General features: G+C 44.1%; 1 protein-coding gene across 1 annotated transcript; it reads right to left on the reverse strand.

The window, feature by feature from the left end:
• Window positions 1–519: 519 nt before the first annotated feature.
• Window positions 520–24,874, reverse strand: LOC128688795 (galactoside alpha-(1,2)-fucosyltransferase 1-like). Its single transcript, XM_070085574.1, has 4 exons — window positions 24,782–24,874; window positions 21,116–21,226; window positions 4,578–4,734; window positions 520–725 (listed from the first exon to the last, which is right to left on the reverse strand). Exons 1-4 carry the CDS (start codon window positions 24,872–24,874, stop codon window positions 520–522), a joined length of 567 nt encoding a protein of 188 aa, XP_069941675.1.
• Window positions 24,875–26,031: the final 1,157 nt, after the last annotated feature.

The following is a 26,031-nucleotide window of genomic DNA, read 5'->3' on the forward strand; positions in this document are numbered from 1 at the left end:
CTGGTGTGTTTTTAGTAAAAGAAAACAAGCCTATGAGAAGTTTTCCTCCTCACTAGAGAGACACCATCATTCTTGTCCTCCTCATCAGAGAGACACCATCATCCTTGCCCTCCTCACCAGAGAGACACCATCATTCTTGTCCTCCTCACCAGACACCATCATTCTTGTCCTCCTCACCAGAGAGACACCATCATTCTTGTCTTCCTCACCAGACACCATCATTCTTGTCCTCCTCACCAGAGAGACACCATCATTCTTGTCCTCCTCTACTCTTTAATGTAAAGCTTCATTTATGATTAACAAACTCACTGAATTGTTACATCAACTGACTTTATTTCACCTTTGTGCTTATCCTCTAGAGTCTAGAATCATTCCTTAGCCACGTAGTGCTGAAAGATTTATCAGAATATATATTAATCCATAAAAGTAACAATAACTGCTCCAGAGAGTGGAAACAAACAAATTTGATTTGGGAAAAGAAAGACAATGCTTGTTTTTGAGGTAAGGCGAGACAAGGACTCAGTCTGCTGATATGGGTATGAACCTCTTGAGTCGCGACAATGTGTACCACTCCCTACTGAACATGCAGGTCTTGCCGAAGGTGATACTGGGATAGAGGACCTGCCCACCGGTGAGGTAGCCCGTCCAGAAGCCATAGCTGCCCAGGCTGATGATGCTGTGGTTGCAGGAGGCCAGAGTAGCCAGGTCCACCTGCCATGTGGTGCCTGAAGGAGTGAATGGAGAAGGCAGATAGCACAAAATTTTACAGTTGACCCTGAAGCTGAGGACGAACTACAGTTGACTTGACTGCATGTTTGTCTAGATAGTTGAAGCAAGAAGCGGAAGGCTCTGGAAAAGGGCGAGAAAAGTGATGGATATACAGTGAACAGTAAGGAACAGGGTGAGACAAGTGATGAATATACAGTGAACAATAAGGAACAGGGTGAGAGAAAGGATGGAAAAATAGGGAAGGTTGAGGAGCATGATGACAGATAGCTAAGTGAGAGGGAAGCAGTAACAGAGAAAAAGCGGTAGGTAAAAGTACGCAGAAAGAGAGAGAGGAAGCGAAGAAAGAGAAGGTAGGTACTGAACGGCCATGAGAATTCAAGAAAGCACAAGTAGAATATGATAAATGAAAAACATTAAATTACAAAAACAGGTAGAAAGAAATCGAAAAGTAATGAAAGGTTGAAAGATGCTGAGAACGTATCAGAGAAAGTAAAGAATTCATAATAAAACAATGGAAAATAAAATAAAGACAGATCAACGGGTGTAAGAAGTCTTAAAAGGAAGTGTTTTTGTGGATGGTTCCCAGAAACCAGATTCCCTGCACAGTTTATAACATACAGATGTGTGAACTAAACATGATGCTGACCTAAAATACATTAGTTATGTAGCTAATCCCTTCAAGGAAGGTGACTTGATGTGAGCCAGGTACTTTGAATCCCTCCACAATGGAGCTAGCTTCCCCTACCTTGGCTTAAAGCTCCCATTTCCCGGGCGTTCTATGACCTCCTATGGGTTTAGCAAGTCCCTATAATAATAATAATAATAAAAATAACAGCAACAACAACAACAACAACAACAACAACAACAACAACAACAACAACAACAACAACAATAATAATAATAATAATAATAATAATAATAATAATAATAATAATAATAATAATAATAAAAATACAGAAAATCATATAGCAGCCAAGTAAAAAGTTTGTATAATAAAATATCAATTTTTAAAGGGGTGGATGGGTAAGCCAGCAGAAGGCTTCTGTTATATGACCAAGAGCTCCAGTGACGGGTCATCATATGACTAAGACCTGTGTCAGGAAACACTTTTCCTGTTTCCTGACGAATCTTACCTAAGTGCGTAGAAACAGTAGAACTTAAAACATATTACGAACACAGGTAAAGAATGGCCTGTGAGACTTGCTAGTGATGGGAACTGGAGCAAATAAAAATTCAGCAGTAGACTATAATGTACATTTTGCCTTCCCGCACTATGTACAGATATGTACAGTATGTACAATATGTACAGAAAGAGTAATAAGTGTACACGACGGTGACAGATGGCAGAGCAGAAGCCAGAGTGTACCGTACTCAACCAGCACGTAGGCAAGATGCCACTGCTTACCGCATGTGAACAACGTAGCTTCAGCTTTGGCGGGCTTACCTGTGACTGGTCAAGGTACCCTATTTATCGTTAAACCATCAGCACCCGGTTAGCTGGTTGGGAGGCAGCCTATATGGAAGTGCGACATACGCCAAATTGTAACATACTTTTTGCATGCCACAAAACATAAGAAAACAGAGTGAACAATGTGTTTGTTGGATGCAGGCAATTTTGAGAAGTTCGAAGAATTTATTCAGACCATTAACCTGGAGGGTTAGTAATCCAGGGTAACCCAGTGTAGCCAGGATATATCCTGGCTATATATCATCAGTCTTATTTCCACTGGTGGTCTTTAATCCTCTACCTCAGGATGCCCCAAACCCCAGCCGCCTAACACACAGGTGCCTACTTACTACTAGGTAAACTGGGGCGGCAGGTATGAGAAAAACATGCCCAATGGCTCTACCCGTTCGATGATCGACCCTCGGTCTCACAGTATGCGAGGCGAGACCCCTGCTAAGTGAGCCACGATCACCACGAAGAGAACTCTGAAAAGTCCTTTAACCTGGGTGATCATTCAGTGATTTTGACAATAAAAATTAATAAATACAACAATCGTAAGAACATCAAAAGTAATATTAACAAACAATAAAACATTGCTTGCATGCATAAAACACAAATAAATGCTATTACACAGCTAAAATAACCAGCATCACTTAAAAAAATCCCATTAATTAATGAAGTCGAAAGGTTCTAAAAGTCCCCCGAGATCCCACCAGACTCCCCAATATTTATAAAAGCCACTATGAAATGAAAAAGAAAACAAGGGCCCAAGTCGTCGTGGGGAAACAGTTAAGGTAATATAAATAATTTAAAACCACATATAAGCTACATTGTAATGTTTTTATAACCGATTCATGTCTTCATAAAATGAGTTCCACAGTCAGCTTTATGCCATCAGCTACACAGTGTCTTTACATGTGTCTTTACTTCTTCTCTGCTAGGAAGGTGGAACATTACTGTGGTCTGCTTTTATTTTTTTTATACAAGGACTCGGTGGTCCCTCTTTATCTTCTCTTTGAGATGTCTCTGCAACCACCGAGTGCTAGTACAAAAAAAATAAAGCGGGCCACAGTAACGTCCTGCCATCCTAGCAGAGATGATGAAGACACATGCTGTAGAACAAGCTTTTACTGAGAAAACATTTCACTCTTTTAGAACTTGATAAAGCTCGTCACAGAGCGAAGCTTTCTCTCATCTTGATGTATCTGGGTCGCTGTGCGATCTGAGGAAGGTATTCCAGTAATCCACAACCCAGTCCTCAGCGCCTCAATGTTCACGAATGGAACAGTATAGAGCATGCAGAGTCCATGTTTCTTTAACTCAAGTAAATTTGAAATTTGAATTTACTCGGACTCAACTTATGGGTTATGACCCTTCTTATAGAATGCATCGTCACTAATAATAAGCCAGTTAAAACAAGCATTCATTATTGAATAAAAATTAATATCACTATTTATTCAGTAAGATTGGCAAATTGGGACTTAAAGCGCCCAACAGCAGCGTGAACTTGTGTTCAGGAAACCAAACCAGTAGTAAAAATTTGAAACCATTCAGCTGAGTCATTCTCCAGTTATGGCAGGGATTCCAACAATTACAAGTTTTTTTTTTAACTATTTTACTACATTAAGAAATTGGCAGGACGCAAAGAAAACTTAATATGTATTATCCTGGCCCTAAGATGCATCAGTAGTTAAATACTGAAGTCGTTCAGAAGAGGTAAACTGAAAATTATTTAGCTTGATTTTTTAAACCGGCCATATCCCGCCGAGGCAGGGTGACCTAAAACGTAAAGCAAAAGTTTCTCTTTTCAACTAGCCCTTGCCTCCCGGCATTTTAGTCACCTCTTACGGCACGCATGGCTTACCGAGGAAGTATTCTGTTCAACTTCCCCATGGAGATGAACGTGATTTAACGGGATTAAAAATTTCACATTATCTTACACTTAAAGTGGTCATATCTGCAGCAACGCACTTGAATTTCACTCCACACCGCCGTCGAATTTTGTGGCTCCCTCATGTGAAGCTTTGAAGCTCTGCCACTGAGCGTTCTGGAAGTTACCCGAGCCATTCCAGGAAAAAGAAAATAGTTTCACCACCTTGGGTCACAGGGCACTTGAACAAGCTAATTGTTGGAAGAGTTTTGCCCTCGTTACATTCTCAGATTATAAAAGAAATAAAATTGAAAGAAGGGAGGAAGGAAAAATTAATTCCGACAATCTCTTAAAGGTCTCCCTTAGAGGTTCCTAATAGAGGCATGTTTTACAACATGTGTCTTTCCTTTATTACTGTGGAAATTATGTCAATTGTATGCAGTAATGAATGTGAGGACTCATTAGCACCTTAGCGAGGGTGACTGTGCCTTTCTCATCACCTGGCTCATGGGCAGTGACATCGCGGCCCACCTGGAGAGAAAGTGACGTCAGGATAATGAGCGAACTTTTCGGTGGCGTACTGGGTGCCGTCGGAGGCCACTACGAAGATCACACGCCGAAACTTGTCTCGGAAGTACTGCATGGCTCGCCGGAAGTAAGCCTCCCCGGGCAGTCTACCTTCGTAATTCTAAAACGCGAATCAGACAGCAATTTAAAAATTATCAATACTGAAACTGCAATATTGTTATGTAATTTGATAAATGTTTAAATAGAACATTTTTTTTATACATACCAGGTGTTTTGATTCATAATTATTGGAGACACCGAAACGTTTATAAAGGTGACGTTTACATAGCAGACAGAGAATCACTTCCTGACAACTCTGTAACTGAAGAACTTCCTAACATCCCTATGACTCATATGAGTTTTCAACTTTCAGCTGTGACCCCATGTTGCTGTGTCCCATCTCTGAAATATTCTGTTCCTAACCACCCTGTCAATTCCTTTCAGTATTGTATATGTCGTTATCATCCCCCCTCCTCTCTCCTGTCCTCCAGTGCTGTCAAGTTGAGTTTCCCTCTCCTAGTAAGACATATCTCTTAGCTCAAGGGCTAATCTTCTTGCAAACCTTAGCACTTTCTCTAATTTCCTGATGTGTCTGACCAGGTGTGTGTGTGTGTGTGTGTGTGTACTCACCTAGTTCACCTAGTTGAGGTTGCAGGGGTCGAGTCCAAGCTCCTGGCGCCGCCTCTTCACTGGTCGCTACTAGGTCACTCTCTCTGAACCGTGAGCTTTATCATACCTCTGCTTTTTTTTTTTTTTTTTACACAGGGTTTGACAAGGTTAAGGATCCCTAACTTTATTGACAGCTATATTACAGGTTAAGGATTCCTAACTTTATTGGCAAGCTAAGAGCTGTTATCTACATCAGCTCATTTGAAAGCATTTTTATTGTTATGAGACATACAAGTAGGGAACAGGATGAAGTTGGAGCCATCTGTGGGCCAGCATTTTCATTTGATCAACTGACTTTATCTCGACATCATTATGCTGTACGAATGTGTTCCATACTCGAGTCATCCTGGGCATGTATGATCTCAGATGGAGTGATGTTCTGGAGAAGGGTACAGCCAGAGTGAAGTTGCTGCTTTCTGCCCGTCTTGTGGCATAAAAGCTTGTTTCACGCTGTCCTCGAAGTGGATCCAAGTGTGGTATTTTGACAATATTGGCCTTGTACATAACAGTAAGGCCACCCACATCCCTCCTATGTAGAAGGCTCTGCTGAAATGACAGATCTATCCAGGATGGGTCCAGGCGAGAGATGAGACGTCTTGCTCTGTTCTCTACTCTGTCAAGCAGTCGCAGATGAGAGGGGGGGCAGGCAAACCAAGGTGTGAGCGTACTTGTGCCTTGTACAGAATCTTGCAACCCCTACTGTCAAGCAGATGCGAGATACGGCGAAGTGCTGTAAGCTTCCTGGCTGCCTTGTTTGCAAGATTTACAACATGGTTCTTCATGGTTAGTTTGGAGTCAAATTTCACCCCAAGGATATCAACTTCTCCAGGTGCCAACATCCTCCCATTCATCCTTACTACTGCACCAGCATTACCATCATGGTGCCTAGAGACGATCATCATTTGCGTTTTCTCAGGTGCAAATGTTACTTGCCATCTATTTCCCCAAGCTGATATAGCTCTCAGCTGGTGATTGATGTAGCTTAGAGCAGCTAGCATTTCTTCTCTTGGATAAGTGAATGTCAGTGTACAGTCGTCTGCATATGCATGTGATTCTGGGATGAGATGAGGAAGGTCGTTGAAGTAGACATTCCATGAGAATGGACCCAGCACGCTTCCTTGTGGAACGCTTGCCCCAATAGGATGCCTTGCTGATTCCGTTCCACTGAGGACTACACTTAGAGATCTACCATGAAGGTAATCACTGAGGAGACATAGTGTAGAGCCTGCAATTCCCAGTGCTTGAAGTTTTGCTAAGAGGCCCTGGTGCCACACCCGGTCGAAAGCGCCAGCAATGTCCAGTGCTACCACACAGCTGACTTTGGATTCATCCAGTGACTGGTGCCACTTAGTGGAGAGGTTTAACAACAGATCAGCAGCAGAGTAACCTTTCCTGAAGCCATATTGATGATCACAAAGTAGTGAGTGGTAGTCAAAAAAATCTGTCATTTGTCTTGAGATTATTGTCTCAAGGATCTTACCAGTGATTGACAGGAGTGACACTGGTCTGTAGTTGCTGATTTCTGCTCTGCTCTTCTTTTTGTGAACAGGGACTACATTTGCCTCTTTCCATAGAGAGGGCCATTTACACTGTACTAGGCAGTGCTGAAAGATGCGAGTTAGAGGTGCTGCTAGCTGGTCTGCACATCTTCTCAACAATCTTGGGCTCAACTTGTCTGGGCCCACAGCCTTTTCTTGGTCAAGTGATTTAAGAAGGAAATGCACCTCCTCCTGCCTTATGCTCACAACTGACAGTTTTGACACAGTTCTTGCAGCTAGCCAAGGAGGGTCCCTTGCTGGATCAGGAACTTGCATTTTGGTAGCAAAGTGTTCAGCAAAGAGGTCCGCCTTCTCTTGACTACTAGTAGAGGTGGTCCCATCCTGTCGATTTAGAGGTGGAATAAGTTCATCAGGCAGATAACCTTGTCTGTCCTTGACCAGGGACTACCAGGTTTTGGAGCCTACCCTACCTGATGCTAACTTTCTTTTAGTGTCCACCTCCCATTTAGCAATGGCCCACTTTTGAACATCACCCATATGCCTACAGGCTTGCATGTGCAAGTTCCTGTTATAGGTGGTAGGATGTCTCTTATACCTTCGCCATGCTTTGTACTTAGCAGTAGCAGCCTCTCTACAACGAAAGCCAAACCAAGGCTGATCTGTAGGCTTTGTCACATATTGCCGGTGAGGAATGTGTTCTTGTTGCAGATTAAGGATGTGTCCAGTGAAGGCTTTCACTATGTATGGATCCTGCCTCCACTACATTGCTTCCCAAACTATTCCACTTACTGACTACTCTGTGGCTGAAGAAATACTTCCTAACATCCCTGTGATTCATCTGTGTCTTCAGCTTCCAACTGTGCCCCCTTGTTACTGTGTCCAATCTCTGGAACATCCTGTCTTTGTCCACCTTGTCAATTCCTCTCAGTATTTTGTATGTCGTTATCATGTCCCCCCTATCTCTCCTGTCCTCCAGTGTCGTCAGGTTGATTTCCCTTAACCTCTCCTCGTAGGACATACCTCTTAGCTCTGGGACTAGTCTTGTTGCAAACCTTTGCACTTTCTCTAGTTTCTTCACGTGCTTGGCTAGGTGTGGGTTCCAAACTGGTGCCGCATACTCCAATGTGGGCCTAACGTACACGGTGTACAGGGTCCTGAATGATTCCTTATTAAGATGTCGGAATGCTGTTCTGAGGTTTGCTAGGCGCCCATATGCTGCAGCAGTTATTTGGTTGATGTGCGCTTCAGGAGATGTGCCTGGTGTTATACTCACCCCAAGATCTTTTTCCTTGAGTGAGGTTTGTAGTCTCTGACCCCCTAGACTGTACTCCATCTGTGGCCTTGTTTGCCCTTCCCCAATCTTCATGACTTTGCACTTGGTGGGAGTGAACTCCAGGAGCCAATTGCTGGACCAGGTCTGCAGCCTGTCCAGATCCCTTTGTAGTTCTGCCTGGTCTTCGATCGAGTGAATTCTTCTCATCAACTTCACGTCATCTGCAAACAGGGACACCTCAGAGTCTATTCCTTCCGTCATGTAGTTCACAAATCCCAGAAACAGCACTGGTCCTAGGACTGACCCCTGCGGGACCCCGCTGGTCACAGGTGCCCACTCTGACACCTCGCCACGTACCATGACTCGCTGCTGTCTTCCTGACAAGTATTCCCTGATCCATTGTAGTGCCTTCTCTGTTATCCCTGCTTGGTCCTCCAGTTTTTGCACCAATCTCTTGTGTGGAACTGTGTCAAACGCCTTCTTGCAGTCCAAGAAAATGCAATCCACCCACCCCTCTCTCTCTTGTCTTACTGCTGTCACCATGTCATAGAACTCCAGTAGGTTTGTGACACAGGATTTCCCGTCCCTGAAACTATGTTGGCTGCTGTTGATGAGATCATTCCTTTCTAGGTGTTCCACCACTCTTCTCCTGATAATCTTCTCCATGATTTTGCATACTATACATGTCAGTGACACTGGTCTGTAGTTTAATGCTTCATGTCTGTCTCCTTTTTTAAAGATTGGGACTACATTTGCTGTCTTCCATGTTGTTAGGGGTACACATAGCGCCTCTGATGTTATCTGGCCCCATTGCCTTTGAAGTATCTAGCTCACTCAGAAGCCTCTTCACTTTTTCCTCGGTTGTGTGCACTGTGTCCAACACATGGTGGTGTGCCCCACCTCTCTGTCTTTCTGGAGCCCCTTCTGTCTCCTCTGTGAACACTTCTTTGAATCTCTTGTTGAGTTCCTCACATACTTCACGGTCATTTCTTGTTGTCTCTCCTCCTTCCTTCCTTAGCCTGATTACCTGGTCCTTGACTGTTGTTTTCCTCCTGATGTGGCTGCACAACAGTTTCGGGTCAGATTTGGCTTTCGCTGCTATGTCATTTTCATATTGTCTTTGGGCCTCCCTTCTTATCTGTGCATATTCGTTTCTGGCTCTACGACTGCTCTCCTTATTCTCCTGGGTCCTTTGCCTTCTATATTTCTTCCATTCCCTAGCACACTTGGTTTTTGCCTCCCTGCACCTTTGGGTAAACCATGGGCTCATCCTGGCTTTTTCATTATTCCTGTTACCCTTGGGTACAAACCTCTCCTCAGCCTCCTTGCATTTTGTTGCTACATATTCCATCATCTCATTAACTGGCTTCCCTGCCAGTTCTCTGTCCCACTGAACCCCGTTCAAGAAGTTCCTCATTCCTGTGTAGTCCCCTTTCTTGTAGTTCGGCTTCATTTGTCCTGGCCTTCCTGCTTCTCCCTCCACTTGTAGCTCTACTGTGTATTCGAAGCTTAAAACCACATGGTCACTGGCCCCAAGGGGTCTTTCATATGTGATGTCCTCTATATCTGCACTACTCAAGGTGAATACTAAGTCTAGCCTTGCTGGTTCATCCTCTCCTCTCTCTCTTGTAGTGTCCCTTACGTGTTGGTACATGAAGTTTTCCAGTACCACCTCCATCATCTTAGCCCTCCATGTATCTTGGCCCCCATGCGGGTCCAAGTTCTCCCAATCGATCTCCTTGTGGTTAAAGTCACCCATGATCAGGAGCTTTGCCCTGCATGCATGAGCTCTTCTGGCCACTCTAGCCAGTGTGTCAACCATCGCTCTATTGCTCTTGTTGTACTCTTGCCTTGGCCTCCTGCTGTTCTGTGGTGGGTTATACATCACTGCTATTACCACCTTGGGACCTCCAGAGTGAAGCGTTCCTGCTATGTAATCACTTTCTTCTCCGCTGTCTCCTCTCTCCAGCTCATCAAAATTCCAGCGATTTTTGATCAGCAATGCCACTCCTCCACCCCCCCTGTTCCCTCTGTCTTTCCTCAGGATTTGGTATCCCATTGGAAAGATGGCATCTGTTATCATACCTGTAAGCTTGGTTTCTGTGAGAGCTATGATGTCCGGTGATGCCTCTTTGACTCTTTCATGCCACTCCTCCCACTTATTTGTTATACCATCAGCGTTTGTGTACCATACCTTCAGTTTCCTTTCCAACACTGTGGTTTGTGGGGCCTGTGAGGGTGGGAGACCTGGTGGCATACTGTGGGATTCTATAGCTCGGTGTTGGGTGGATGCTGTGGGTATGGATTGTAGTGTGTATTGGGATGGTGTGATAGGTTGTATGGTTCTGAGAATAGTTGTGTGTGTGCTTGCCCTTGCTGTTCTGTTCTGCTCTGACTGACCTCTGCTGGTTCCATCCTTGTCTCTTTTCCTAGCTCCTTTCGCTTTTTTGTCCTCTCCCTCAGCTGCTGTCGTTCTGATTTTGTTCTGTCTCTTTCTAGGAACACCCTCTTGTACTCTTCCAAGTATTTCAATCGTGGTTTCTCTTGGAGGATTCTGTTCCACACTGTTTCCGTCCTGAGAATCAGCTTGATTGGTCGGTTTCTCCCCTTCGAGTACCCCCCTATTCTCTGAAAATTTACAATCTCGTCCATCTCTTCACCTATTTCCGTGATGATTTTCTCAATCTCCTTACTTTCTTCCTGCTGCCTTTCAGTGTGTGTCCTTTCCTCTCTCTCCTGAAGCCCATGGATAAACACTGATTTTGCCCTTTCCTCCTCCCATTGCCTCACCCTCTGTGACTCTGGATCCTGCCTGTATGTGGTCAGTTTCTCCCTTGATTTTTCCAGTGGCTCTTGATAGCATGGTTGTGCCTCAGCATTCGACCTATCACCCTCTCCGTCTGCAACCAGCTGTTCTTCCCTTCCACTCCTTGGCTCTTTTTGGTAGGTTGATATGACCTTAGCATAATTCATAATTCCTTCCTTCCTGTTCGGCCTCGCAGCTTCACATGCTGTGTCTTCTCTGGTCACTGCCCCTTAACTCGCTTCAGCCTATTTATCTCAACTTCTAGGACCCTTATCTTGGCTACTGCAGTTTCGACTTGTGCCTCCCAATTCTTTGTCTCCTTCTCCAACCTCTTTTCCAATTTCACAGAGAGCTCTTTCTCCATTTTTTCAGAAAGCTCTCCCAATTTTCTCTCCCACTCTTGTTCCATCCTTTTCCACTTCTCCTCCATCCACTCCTCCCTACCAGAACCATTCTCATCCGATCCTTGGTTCCTGCGAGTCCCCACCATTTTTTTTTTTTTGTGAGAGAAGAGAGAAGGGAAAGGTAGAAGGAGAGAGAGAGGGGAAGAGTGAGAAGGGAAAGGGGGAGAGTGTGAGAGGGGGAAAGAGAGAGATGGGAAGGGATGGAGGGGGGGAGAGTGAGAAGGGAAAAATGGGGAAGTGATGGAGAGAGAGAGAGAGAGAGAGAGAGAGAGAGAGAGAAGGGAAGGTAGAAAGAGAGAGGGGGATAGTGAGAAGGAAAAAGGGGAAGAGAGAGTGAGAGTGAGAGTGAGAGAGAGAGGGGGGAGAGAGAGTGGAGGGAAGGGTAGGAGAGGGGGAGATTGAGAAGGGAAAAATGGGTAAGAGAGAGAGCAAGAGAGAGAGAGAGAGAGAGAGAGAGAGAGAGAGAGAGAGAGAGAGAGAGAGAGAGAGAGAGAGAGAGAGAGAGAGAGAGAGAGAGAGAGAGAGAGGGAGAGAGAGATAGAAAGAGGGTGTGTGTGCGTGTGTGTGTACTCACCTATTTGTACTCACCTATTTGTGGTTGCAGGGGTCGAGTCACAGCTCCTGGCCCCGCCTCTTTGCTGATTGCTACTAGGTCCTCTCTCTCCCTGCCCCATGAGCTCTATCATACCTCGCCTTAAAACTATGTATGGTTCCTGCCTCCACCACATCACTTTCTAGGCTATTCCATGGCCTGACTACTCTATGACTGAAGAAATACATGTACTTCCTAACATCCCTTTGATTCATCTGAGTCTTCAACTTCCAATTGTGACCTCTTGTGTCTGTGTCCCATCTCTGGAACATCCCGTCTTTGTCCACCTCGTCTATTCCGCGCACTATTTTATATGTCGTTATCATGTCTCCCCTGACCCTCCTGGTCTCCAGTGTCGTCAGGCCGATTTCCCTCAACCTTTCTTCATAGTACAATCCCCGTAGCTCTGGGACTAGTCTTGTTGCAAACCTTTGCACTTTCTCTAATTTCTTGACGTGCTTGACTAGGTGTGGATTCCAAACTGGTGCTGCATACTCCAGTATGGGCCTGACGTAGATGGTATACAGAGTCTTAAACGAATCCTTACTGAGGTATTGGAACGCTATCCATAGGTTTGCCAGGCGCCCGTATGCTGCAGCAGTTATCTGATTGATGTGCACCTCAGGAGATATGTTCGGCGTTATACTCATCCCCAGATCTTTTTCCTTGAGTGAGGTTTGCAGTCTTTGGCCATCTAAACTATATTGTGTCTGCGGTCTTCTTTGCCCTTCCCCAATCTTCATGACTTTGCATTTGGCAGGGTTAAATTCAAGGAGCCAGTTGCTGGACCAGGCTTGTAGCCTGTCCAGGTCTCTTTGTAGTTCTGCCTGATCCTCGTCCGATTCGATTCTTCTCATTAACTTTACATCATCTGCAAACAAGGACACTTCTGAGTCTATCCCTTCCGTTATGTCGTTCATGTATACCAAGAACAGCACAGGTCCTAGGACTGACCCCTGTGGAACCCCGCTTGTCACAGGCGCCCACTCTGACACCTCGTCGCGTACCATGACTCGTTGTTGCCTCCCTGTCAGATATTCTCTGATCCATTGCAGTGCCTTTCCTGTTATGTGTGCCTGGTCCTCTAGCTTTTGCAGTAACCTCTTGTGAGGAACTGTGTCGAAGGCCTTCTTGCAGTCCAAAAATACGCAGTCGATCCACCCGTCTCTCTCTTGTCTTACTTCTGTCACCTTGTCATAAAACTCTAGTAGGTTTGTGACACAGGATTTTCCTTCCCTGAAACCGTGCTGGTTGTCAATTATACACTTGTTTCTTTCCAGGTGCCCCACCACTCTCCTCCTGATGATTTCTCCATGACCTTGCATACTATACACGTTAGTGATACAGGTCTGTAGTTTAGTGCCTCATGTCTGTCTCCCTTTTTAAAAATTGGGACTACATTTGCCATTTTCCATACCTCAGGGAGTTGCCCAGTTTCAAATGATGTGTTGAAGATCTTTGTTAATGGCTCACACAATATCTCTGCTCCCTCTTTAAGGACCCATGGAGAGATGTTGTCTGGTCCCACCGCCTTTGAGGTGTCAAGTTCGCATAGCAGCTTCTTCACCTCCTCCTTGGTTATATGTACCTCATCCAGCACTTGCTGGTGTGCCCCCCTGTTCTGATTTCTTGGAGTCCTACTGGTTTCCACTGTAAATACCTCTTTAAATCTTGTGTTGAGCTCCTGACATACCTCTCGGTCGTTTCTTGTGAATTCCCCATCACCCTTCCTCAGTCTGATTACCTGGTCCTTGACTGTTGTTTTCCTCCTGATGTGGCTGTACAACAGCTTCGGGTCAGTCTTTACTTTTGATGCTATGTCATTTTCATATTGTCTCTGAGCCTCCCTTCTTATCTGTGCATATTCGTTTCTGGCTCTTCGGCTGATTTCTTTATTTTCCTGAGTTCTCTGTCTTCTGTACCTTTTCCATTCTTTAGTACACCTAGTTTTTGCCTCCCTACACCTTTGGGTGAACCAAGGACTCGTTCTGTTCTTCCCATTATTTCTGTTTCCCTTGGGAACAAACCTCTCCTCTGCCTCCTTGCATTTTGTTGCTACATAGTCCATCATTTCTTGTACTGGTTTTCCTGTCAGTTCCCTCTCCCACTGAATGTCTTGAAGGAAGTTCCTCATGCCTGAGTAGTTCCCCCTTTTGTAGTTTGGTTTTTCCCAGCCTATTCCTGCTACTCTCTCCACTTGGAGCTCAACTATGTAGTCAAAGCACAGAACCACATGATCACTAGCTCCCAGTGATCTGTGTGCGTGCGTGTATGTGTGTATGTGTGTGTGAGTGCGTGTATGTGTGTATGTGTGTGTGAGTATTTTCCTAATTGTACTCACCTAATTGTAGTTGCAGGGTCGAGACTCAGCTCCTGGCCTCGCCTCTTCACTGAACGCTTCTAGGTCCTCTCTTTCCCTGCTCCATGAGCTTTATCATACCTCGTCTTAAAACTATGTATGGTTCCTGCCTCCACTACATCACTCGCCAGACTGTTCCACTTCCTGACCACTCTATGACTGAAGAAATACTTTCTAACATCCCTGTGACTCGTCTGAGTTTTCAGCTTCCAAGAGCGACCCCTTGTTTCTGTGTCCGATCTCTGGAACATCTTGTCTCTGTTATCTTTGTCTATTCAACGCAGTATTTTGTATGTCGTTATCATGTCTCCCCTGACCCTCCTATCCTCCAGTGTCGTCAGGCCGATTCCCCTTAACCTTTCTTCGTAGGAAATTCCCCTTAGCTCTGGAACTAACCGTCTTGCAAACCTTTGCACTTTTTCTATTTTTTTAATGTGCTTGACCCAGTGCTGGTTCCAAACTGGTGCTGCATACTCGAGTATGGGCCTGACGTACACGGTGTACAGTGTCTTGAAAGATTCCTAATTTTATCGGAACGCTAATCTCAGGTTTGCCAGGCGCCCATATGCTGCAGCAGTTATCTGGTTGATGTGTGCTTCCAAAGACATGTTCGGTGTTATACTCACCTCAAGATCTTTCTCCTTGAACGAAGTTTGCAGTCGTTGGCCACCTAGCCTATACTCTGTCTACGGTCTTCTTTGCCCTTCTCCGATCTTCATGACTTTGCATTTGGCAGGGTTGAATTCGAGAAGCCTCTAGGTCTCTTTGAAGTCCTGCCTAATCCTCATCTGTTTTAATTCTCTTCATTAACTTCACATCATCTACAAACTGGGACACCTCTGAGTCTATCCCTGCCGTTATGTCATTCACATATACTAAAAATAGCACTGGTCCTAGGACCGACCCCTGTGGGACCCCGTTCGTCACAGGTGCCCACTGTGATACCTCATCACGTACCATGACTCGTTGTTGCCTCCCTGTCAGGTATTCTCTGATCCATTGCAGTGCCCTTCCTGTTATATGCGCCTGATCCTCTAGTTTCTGCACTAATCTCTTGTGAGGAACTGTGTCGCAGGCCTTCTTGCAGTCCAAGAAAATGCAATCAACCCACCCCTCTCTCTCGTGTCTTACTTCTGTAACTTTATCATAAAACTCCAGAAGGTTTGTGACACAGGATTTTCCTTCCATGAATCCGTGCTGGTTGTCGTTTATACTCTTGTTCCGTTCCAGGTGCTCCACCACTCTCCTCCTGATACTCTTCTCCATGACTTTGCATCCTATACTCGTCAGTGACACTGGTCTGTAGTTTAGTGCCTCTTTTATGTCTCCTTTTTTAAAAATGGGAACTGCATTTGCCGTCTTCCATACCACAAGTAGTTGCCCAGTTTCAAGGGATGTGTTGATTGTGGTTAATGGCACACACAGCATTTCTGCTCCCTCTCTAAGGACCCATGGGGAGATGTCTGGTCCCATTGCCTTTGAGGTATCAAGGTCACTTAGCAGCTTCTTCACCTCCTCCTCAGTTTTGTGTATGTCATCCAGCACTTGTTGGTGTATTCCCTGTTGGTGTCCCCCTCTGTCTTGTCTTCCTAGAGTCCTTCCTGTATCCACTGTGAATACTTCATTAAATCTCGTGTTGAGCTCCTCGCATACCTCTTGATCGTTTCTTGTGAGTTCCCCACCTTCTTTCCTCAGCCTGGTCACCTGGTCTTTGACTGTTGTCTTTCTCCTAACGTGGCTATACAGTAGTTTCGTGTCAGATTTGACTTTCGATGCTTTGTCGTTTTTGTACTGTTGCTGGGCATCCCTCCTTATCTGTGCATACTCGTTTCTGGCTCTTCGACTGATCTCCTTATTTACCTGGGTCTTTTGCCTTCTGTACCTCTTCCTTTCTCTAATGCATCTAGTTTTTGCTTCCCTACACCTTCGGGTAAACCAAGGCCTCGCTTTGGTTTTCCCATTGTTTCTATTGCCCTTGGGAACAAACCTTTCCTCTGCCTCCTTGCATTTTGTTGTTACATATTCCGCAGGAAGTTCCTTATGCCTGTGTAGTGCCTCCTTTAATAGTTTGGCTTTTCCCATTCGACTCCTGTTACCCTCTCCACTTGTAACTCTACTATGAAAGTTAAGACACATGTGCAACTTCTGGATATCTTTATTGTAGATGTTTCGCCATCCAGTGGCTTTATCAATACAGATTCTAGGACATAATTGGAAGACAGTAGAACTATATACAAAAGATGAGGTAATCAGTCTCTCAGCCTCGGAGTTAGTGTTCACAGCATCGTGGTGGAGGAGAATCTGGAGCAAAGGCAAGAAGACTGGCGGTTATATAGGCGTCAGTGGATAAGGACGTGCAGCAGACGAGTGACTATGCCCTCGTGTCTTAACTTTCATATTGTCGGTATTTTATACCTTTCTTGCACTACTCTACTATGTAATCAAAACTCAGAACCACGTGATCACTAGCTCCATGGTGCCTCTCTTATGTGATATTCTCAATGTCTGAACTGCTCAGGGTGAACACAAGGTCCAGTCTTGCTGGTTCATCCTCCCCTCTCTCTCTGGTAGTGTCCCTGACGTGTTGAAGCATGAGTTTTTCCAGTACCACATCCATCATCTTGGCTCTCCATGTTTCGGACCCCCATGAGGCTCCAGGTTTTCCCAATCTATCTCCCTGTGGTTGAAATCACCCATAATCAGTAACTTTGCTCTGCACGATTGAGCTCTTCTTGCCACCTCAGCAAGTGTGTCCACCATTGGTCTGTTGTTCTCTTCATATTCCTCTCTTGGCCTCCTGCAGTTCTGTGGTGGGTTATACATCACTGCAATGACTAACTTATATGTGTGAGTGTGAGTGTGTGTGTACTCACCTAGTTGTACTCACCTAGTTGAGGTTGCGGGGGTCGAGTCCGAGCTCCTGGCCCCGCCTCTTCACTGATCGCTACTAGGTCACTCTCCCTGACGAGCTTTATCATACCTCTGCTTAAAGCTATGTATGGATCCTGCCTCCACTACATCGCTTCCCAAACTATTCCACTTACTGACTACTCTGTGGCTGAAGAAATACTTCCTAACATCCCTGTGATTCATCTGTGTCTTCAGCTTCCAACTGTGCCCCCTTGTTACTGTGTCCAATCTCTGGAACATCCTGTCTTTGTCCACCTTGTCAATTCCTCTCAGTATTTTGTATGTCGTTATCATGTCCCCCCTATCTCTCCTGTCCTCCAGTGTCGTCAGGTTGATTTCCCTTAACCTCTCCTCGTAGGACATACCTCTTAGCTCTGGGACTAGTCTTGCTGCAAACCTTTGCACTTTCTCTAGTTTCTTCACGTGCTTGGCTAGGTGTGGGTTCCAAACTGGTGCCGCATACTCCAATGTGGGCCTAACGTACACAGTGTACAGGGTCCTGAATGATTCCTTATTAAGATGTCGGAATGCTGTTCTGAGGTTTGCTAGGCGCCCATATGCTGCAGCAGTTATTTGGTTGATGTGCGCTTCAGGAGATGTGCTTGGTGTTATACTCACCCCAAGATCTTTTTCCTTGAGTGAGGTTTGTAGTCTCTGACCCCCTAGACTGTACTCCATCTGTGGCCTTGTTTGCCCTTCCCCAATCTTCATGACTTTGCACTTGGTGGGAGTGAACTCCAGGAGCCAATTACTGGACCAGGTCTGCAGCCTGTCCAGATCCCTTTGTAGTTCTGCCTGGTCTTCGATCGAGTGAATTCTTCTCATCAACTTCACGTCATCTGCAAACAGGGACACCTCAGAGTCTATTCCTTCCGTCATGTAGTTCACAAATACCAGAAACAGCACTGGTCCTAGGACTGACCCCTGCGGGACCCCGCTGGTCACAGGTGCCCACTCTGACACCTCGCCACGTACCATGACTCGCTGCTGTCTTCCTGACAAGTATTCCCTGATCCATTGTAGTGCCTTCTCTGTTATCCCTGCTTGGTCCTCCAGTTTTTGCACCAATCTCTTGTGTGGAACTGTGTCAAACGCCTTCTTGCAGTCCAAGAAAATGCAATCCACCCACCCCTCTCTCTCTTGTCTTACTGCTGTCACCATGTCATAGAACTCCAGTAGGTTTGTGACACAGGATTTCCCGTCCCTGAAACCATGTTGGCTGCTGTTGATGAGATCATTCCTTTCTAGGTGTTCCACCACTCTTCTCCTGATAATCTTCTCCATGATTTTGCATACTATACATGTCAGTGACACTGGTCTGTAGTTTAATGCTTCATGTCTGTCTCCTTTTTTAAAGATTGGGACTACATTTGCTGTCTTCCATGTGAGTGTGTGTGTGTGTGTGTGTGTGTGTGTTCGTTCTCGTGAGTGAGTACTCGTCTATATGTAGTTACTGGGGTCGATTCACAGCTCTTGGTTAGTGTGTGTGTGTGTAAGCACATGACAGCGCTCAGTGGTACACATACACACACACACCAGTGAGCAAATCCAAGAGATTGGAGAGAGCCTGGGCCTTTTCAATTTTCCAAATTTGAACTAATATCATCTAATATATCATCGACCATGTGACAGGTGTCATCACACACAAAAATAATACCCACCTTGGTGTTTCTCTAAAGTTTAACATCAGCAACGAAATTTTAGAGAAAACTTGTAACCTCAGAAGCCTGTAAAATGGGATTAGAGATGCTTATCCTCGTGGACCTTCTATCATCGTACTTTCTGAGATGTTCTCCGTCCCTCGTCAGCCTCAAGGTAGGCTAACACGACTCTTGAAGGGTATGCTTGAAATAACTCGCAGTTTCTCCCGAACAACGTGTAGGGAAAAAAAAGTCAAACTTAAACTAAAATATTGGAGACTGGGTTTATGTGTTGCTTCTAAGATGGCTGCACCAGTTCACTGGATACTCTGGAGGAATTTCCAGTGAACTAGTGAAGGAAATTCTACCAGAGAATCCAAGTAATTCAGTAGGAGGGCACAATATTAGCTTTACTAGTGGCACCAGTCAGAAAGATGTTTCCACAGATCTTGAACCTATTTTAATTATAACGAAAGCTCACAAATAATTCAACTGAACCACAACCATTGTGGAAAAGATTGCTGCAGCTATGCTTTAGGAAGCAAGATCTGTACACTTCTTGACGCATGTTATTATTACTATTTTCACGGAAAAGCACTAAATCTGCATAGAATCAATCAGTGCCTTGGGAAGGAGAGGTTCACCAAGTACGATCAAAAGAAACCAAAAGTAACATCAGTCTGTCAGGTCGTGACTCAGATTCCTGTATTACATTTATTTTACAAACACAGATACATTAAGGTCTTTAGTACCTGGCCATAAATCAAATCTCCAGACCAGGATAAAATTTCCAAAACGTAATGGCAAACGCCAACACAAAAGGGGAGTTTTTGATTTCCCATATATTCCTTAAACCAATATTTATAATATGTACTAGGTGCAATAGTAGTTAATGAGCGAGAGAACACAGTGAGATCACTCACCTTAATTAACTTTTAACGTCACATTCAAGAGAGACTAGTATGTGTGAATTAGGTCAGCAAGTGTAATAGTCTGGTGTGGAAACCTAACATCAATACTGTTAAGGGGCAACCTCTCATCCACTTGGTTGATGTATTAACCTGAGAGCGAATCAGAGTAGCTGGGACTCTTTTGCAGCTACTCTGACCTGTTTGTCAGTTTGTCTGGTACAGAGGAAATACACGAAGTGATTGTGTGTTGAACGCCAAATAAATTGTGATGCACTTGGTGCATGCCACAGTATTTAATCGCTGTACCACTTCACCTCAAGTACAAGTGTATTTGTAATAAGGTGGTATTCGATTAATATATCCTGCACGGTTACCAAAGTGAAAGTTTCCACTCTTATATTAAGTGACTGCTTTAAAAAGCAGTCACTTAACATAAGAGAGGAGGAACACAGCAGTAGACCTACTGGTCCATACTAGGCACGAGTCTACTAAAGTACAGTGCCTTGTGGATAAAGAACTTTGACCAATTTTATCAAACACTCCTAATAACCTGAATCCAGATCTAGTACTCCCGACGACAGCGAAGAAAAGACGCGTTGCAAAACAAGATTTTGTTGGGACAACGTTTTGCAACGCTATCATTTCTTCACAATACTGATAATCCTGCATACCGCTCAGACGGGATTACTCTGTATCCCTGGAGGAATAGAAGGCAGGTGTTGCTGAATTACACGTGTGTATGTACTCTACTTCACAAGTATATCTCTTTAAATGTTTTTTTTCGGCTGGAAGACTGTGACGATCACAGGAAAACAAACAAGCTCAACAGTAATAAACACTTGGTCATTCACAACCACCTGAGAGAACGAATATTTAAAACAAATCAACCAGAGAGTAATTAATATTCTATTAGTTATTGCAAGTAAAGAGAACTGTGCCAGTAGTGGACCATTTGAGCTTTATCACTTATTGATGACCTAGTATGGCTCTCCTTGACCGAAATGTTGTTTTAATAACGGATTTATCCGGTCGTCATGTCTTCGTATCCATATATCTCTGTACTCTTCCTTCCAAGCAGTGGAAGGTTCCTCAGCTTCATGTCAGAAAGTCTGGTGTGGTCTCAAGGCTGCGATCTCAAGTTTTATAACATTTACCATCATTATTTTCCTTCAGTTAAAAATACAATCTAATACCACTGGCTAAATGAGAACCTACCAGTGCCACCACCTGCTCTAAATAATAGATGAGGCAATGAGAAAATATAGATTAAGGAAAGAAAAAAAAAGTAAATACAAATTGGGGTTAGAGCAGGGAATGCCCCTAACAGAAAAAGAGAAAACTAAAATATATAATATGCAAAAAGATAACAAAAGCAAATAATTAGGTAGTTATGAGCAATAAATTAATAAAAAGAATAAATACGTTTGCAAGAAGCTCACTCTGATAAAGTCGACGTAATCTGTTCGGCGGACATGAATCCCCACCAGTACTGGAGGAACGTGACTCTCGTTTTGCGCCTTAGTGAAGATCTCCTTCAGGAAGCTGTCAACCTGAGTGATACATAATCAGCAGATCAAAGAGTCAACTCATTCGGGGAGCTGTCACCCACAGTGACATGCAAACACGCACACATCATCAGTGTATCAAACACAACTCCAACAGGAGAAGGCAGCACACCGTCAGTGATAGACCTCGTGTTTAATAGGAAAGAGGAAATCCTCAGTATGACCTCAACGCAAATAATAAAAACGATTATGACTATTCGAGATAACGCATATTGCAAGGTATGACAGAAAAAAACACAAACAAGATCTATAACAACGGGAAGACCAGAACAAGCCCCTGGTTTACCCGACGGTGTAAGGAGGCAAAAACAAAGTGCAATAGAGAATGGTACAGAAGGCAGAGAACACACGAAAATAGGGAGATCAGTCGCAGAGCCAGGAATGAGTACGCACAGGTAAGGAGGGAGGCCCAGCGACAGTATGAAAATGACATAGCATCGAGAATCAAGACTGACCCGAAACTGTTGTATAGCCACATCAGTCAAAGACCAGGTGATCAGATTAAGGACAGAAGGTAGAACTCACAAGAAATGATCAGGAGGTATGTGAGGAGCTGAACAGGAATTTAAGGAAGTACAGTAGAAACAGGAAGGGCTGTGGGAAGACCACAGAAGGGAACATCAAGAGGGAATATACCAACAAGTGTTGGATGACATACGAACAACCGAGGAGGTGAAGAAGCTCCTAAGGGTCCTTGATACCTCAAAGGCGATGGGACCAGACAACATCTCCCCATGGGTCCTTAGAGAAGGAGCAGAGATGCTGTGTGTGCCTCTAACCACAATCTTCAGGAAGACAGCTAATGTAGTCCCCATATTTAAGAAAGGAAACAGAAACGAGGTGCTAAACTACAGACCTGTGTCTCTGAGATGTATTGTGTGCAAAGTCATGGAGAAGATTATCAGGAGGAGAGTGATCGAACACCTGGAAAGGAACAAGATAAGAAAACCAGCATGGGTTCACAAATCTTGTATCACAAACCTCCTGGAGTTTTATGACAAGGTAACAGAAGTAAGACACGAGAGAGAGGGTTGGGTAGATTGCGTTTTCCTAGACTGCAGGAAGGCCTTTGACACAGTTCCCCACAAGAGATTAGTGCAGAAGCTGGAGGATCAGGCACACGTAAAAGGAAGGGCACTGCAATGGATAAGGGAATACCTGACAGGGAGGCAGCAACGAGTCATGGTACGTGAAGAGGTATCACAGTGGGCGCCTGTTACGAGCGGGGTCCCACAGGGGTCAGTTCTAGGACCAGTGCTATTTTTGATATATGTGAACGACATGATGGAAGGAATAGACTCTGAAGTGTCCCTGTTCGCAGATGACGTGAAGTTGATGAGAAGAATTAAATCGGACGAGGATGAGGCAGGACTGCAAAGAGACCTGGAGAGGCTGGACATGTGGTCCAGTAACTGGCTCCTCGAATTCAATCCAGCCAAATGCAAAGTCATGAAGATTGGGGAGGGGCAAAGAAGACCGCAGACAGAATATAGGCTAGGTGGACAAAGACTACAGACCTCACTCAGGGAGAAAGACCTTGGGGTGACCATAACACCGAGTACATCACCGGAGGCACACATCAACCAAATAACCGCTGCAGCATACGGGCGCCTGGCAAACCTGAGAATAGCGTTCCGATACCTCAATAAGGAATCGTTCAAGACACTGTACACTGTGTATGTTAGGCCCATACTGGAGTATGCAGCACCAGTCTGGAATCCACACCTGGTCAAGCACGTCAAGAAGTTAGAGAAAGTACAAAGGTTTGCAACAAGGCTAGTCCCAGAGCTGCTGCATACAGAGTACGAAAATAAGATTAAACAGTCGAAACAAAAATGAATCAACATGTGCTGGAAATTCATGAAAAAATAAGTAACATCATTGGAATCAATACAGAGAGCCCAACCCAAAAACATTTTTCACCAACTCTTCAGCCGTTTCCCACCCAGGCAGAGTGACCCCATCCCCCCCCCCCGAAAAAAGAAAAAGAAAGAAGAAACACTTTCAGCATCCTTCAACACTTTCACCATCATTCATGCAAAATCACTGTCTTTGCAGAGGCGCTCAGATACGACGGTTTAGACGTCATTCCAAACTGCCAATATCCCAAACTATCCGGCTAACGAGACATAATATCGATAAAACAAAACAAAAAAAAATCTGACTAAACTAACATGAAGGAGGGAAAACCTGAACTAGAGATCCAAGTCTTCAATTCAAGTTTGCAAAAACTAAATAAATGTCACAGAATATCTCATAAAAAGAACTTTAATGTGACAGAAAATATTTTAATAAAAAGAGGCACTGATCAGAAAAATAGCAAATATCGAACTTAAGCTTAAGGAATCTTACAGGAGACAAGAATCTCAGCAAGAACTAAAAGCCATAACGGAAATTAAAAAAAAAATACTTCTTCTCTTATGCCAAATCTAAGTACTGGGCCCCTGCTCAGTCGAGATGGGACCTACACAAATGACAGCAAAGAAATGAGTGAGATACTAAAGTCCCAATACGACTCGGTGTTCAGCGAGCCTTTACCCAGACTAAGGGTTGACAATCTTTATGACCGAGATCCAAAATCTGGTAATCTCAAAAATCTCTGATATTATCCTAATACCACAAGACTCTGAAAAAGACAATAAATGACAAGCCCATGCACTCTGCCCTAGGTCTAGACTCATTAAACTTAGTGTTCATCAAGAACTGCAAGAAGCTCCTGTCACGTGCCTTCAGCATTCTATGGAGAGGGACCATGGACACAGGGTCATCCCACACTCACTAAAAACAGCAGACATAGCCCCATTCTACAAAGGTGACAGTAAAGCAATTGCAAAGAACTACAGACCGATAACACTGACATCTCATAGCATAAAAATCATTGAAAGGGTTCTAAGAAGCAAGATCCCCAACCACCTACATACCCATCAATTACACAACCCAGGGCATCACGGGTTTAGAGCAGGTTGCTCCTGTCTGTCCCAGCTACTGGAACACTATGACAAAGTCCTGGATGCTATAGAGGATAAACAAAATGCAGATGTAGTATACACAGACTTTGCAAAAACCTTCAACAAGTGCGACCACGGTGTAATAGCGCACAAAATGCATGATCAAGGAATAACAGGAAAAGTTGGTAGATGGACCTATAACTTCCTGACAAATAGAACACAAAGAGTAATAGTAAACAGAGTAAACTCTGAGGTAGCTACAGTGAAAAGCTCTCTTCCACAAGGCACAGTACTCGCTCCCATTCTATTACTCATCCTCGTCCTCATGTCTTCCTCTGTAGATGACACCCGAATTTCCATAACAATGACCTCCATCAAAGACACCGCAAAACTCCAAGCGGACATCAACTAACTCTTCAAATGGGCCATTCAAAACAATATGAAGTTTAATGAAGAGAAACTTCAACTACTCAGATATAGAAAACTTCAGGAAATTAGAATTATATCATGGTATACAACAAATTCTAACCATACAATAGAGCGAAAAAAGTAATGTGAAGGACCTGGGAGTGATAATGTCACAGGATCTCACCTTCAAAGAGCACAACAATATATTTACTGGATCTGGTAGAAAAATGATAGGATGGATAATGAGAACCTTCAAAACTAGGGATGCCAAGCCCATGATGATTCTCTTCAAATCACTTGCTCTCCTCTCTAGGCAAGAAAACTGCTGTACACTAACTGCCCCCTTCAAGTCAGGCGAAATTGCTGACCTAGAGAGTGTACAAAGAACTTTCACGGCACACACATAAGTTCGATAATGCACCTAAATTACTGGGAACGGTTGAAGTCCCTTGATTTGTATTCCCAAGAATGCAGGAGAGAATGATACATGATAATATACACTTGGAAAATCTAGAGGGATTGGTACCGAACTTGCACACGAAAATCACTCCCTATGAAAGCAGAAAACTCGGTAGGAGATGCAACATTTCCCCGATGAAAAGTAAGGGCCCCACGAGCACACTGAGAGACAACATAATAAGTGTCAGGGGTTTAAAATTGTTCAACTGCCTTCAATGATACATAAGAGGGATTACTAATGAACCCCTAGTTGTCTTCAAGAAGGCACTGGACAGGCACCTAAAGTCAGTACCTGACCAACCGGGCTGTGGTTCGTATGTCAGTTTGCGTGCGGTCAGCAGTAACAGCCTGGTTGATCAGACCCTGATCCACCACGAGGCCTGGTCTCAGACCGGGTCACGGGGGCGTTGACCCCCAAAACCCTCTCCAGGTAAACTTCATGTATCTCTAATGTGACAAAAGAATATTTTAAGAAATCTTTAATGTGACAGAACAATTTACTAAAAAGAACTATAGTGTGACACTGAGTATTTTAATAAAAAGATCTTCAGTGAAGTCAACCTAAGATCTCAACAGCCGGTTAAGATGAACCTTTAAACAAAAAGAAAATCAAGAAACCATTGCTGGATATTAAAAAAAAAAAACTCAAAACCTAAAGCTAAATGCTAAAGAAATCATGTGTCAACACTTTAGAGCAAATATATAGAGGAAATGCTACAGCAACTAATAAGAAGAGCTCTAAAATATATGTGAAAGCGTATTAAAAAGTTAACAAAAAAAAGTAAACAATGAACAAGAGGTGGTGGAAAAATACACAAAAGCAGAATTTGGAAGTAATACAAAAATGTTCCAACTCAAAAAACCTGTCAGAGATTCAGTCAAGCCAGACAATAACAGTCTGATATATAGAGAATATCGGGTGTCCCGTAGCTCGATCACTAGCGCACACAGCTGGCACACTGAGGTCCGTGGTTC

This window comes from Cherax quadricarinatus, chromosome 16, assembly GCF_038502225.1.
Source record: "Cherax quadricarinatus isolate ZL_2023a chromosome 16, ASM3850222v1, whole genome shotgun sequence".
In the NCBI taxonomy this organism is placed as follows: domain Eukaryota; kingdom Metazoa; phylum Arthropoda; class Malacostraca; order Decapoda; family Parastacidae; genus Cherax; species Cherax quadricarinatus.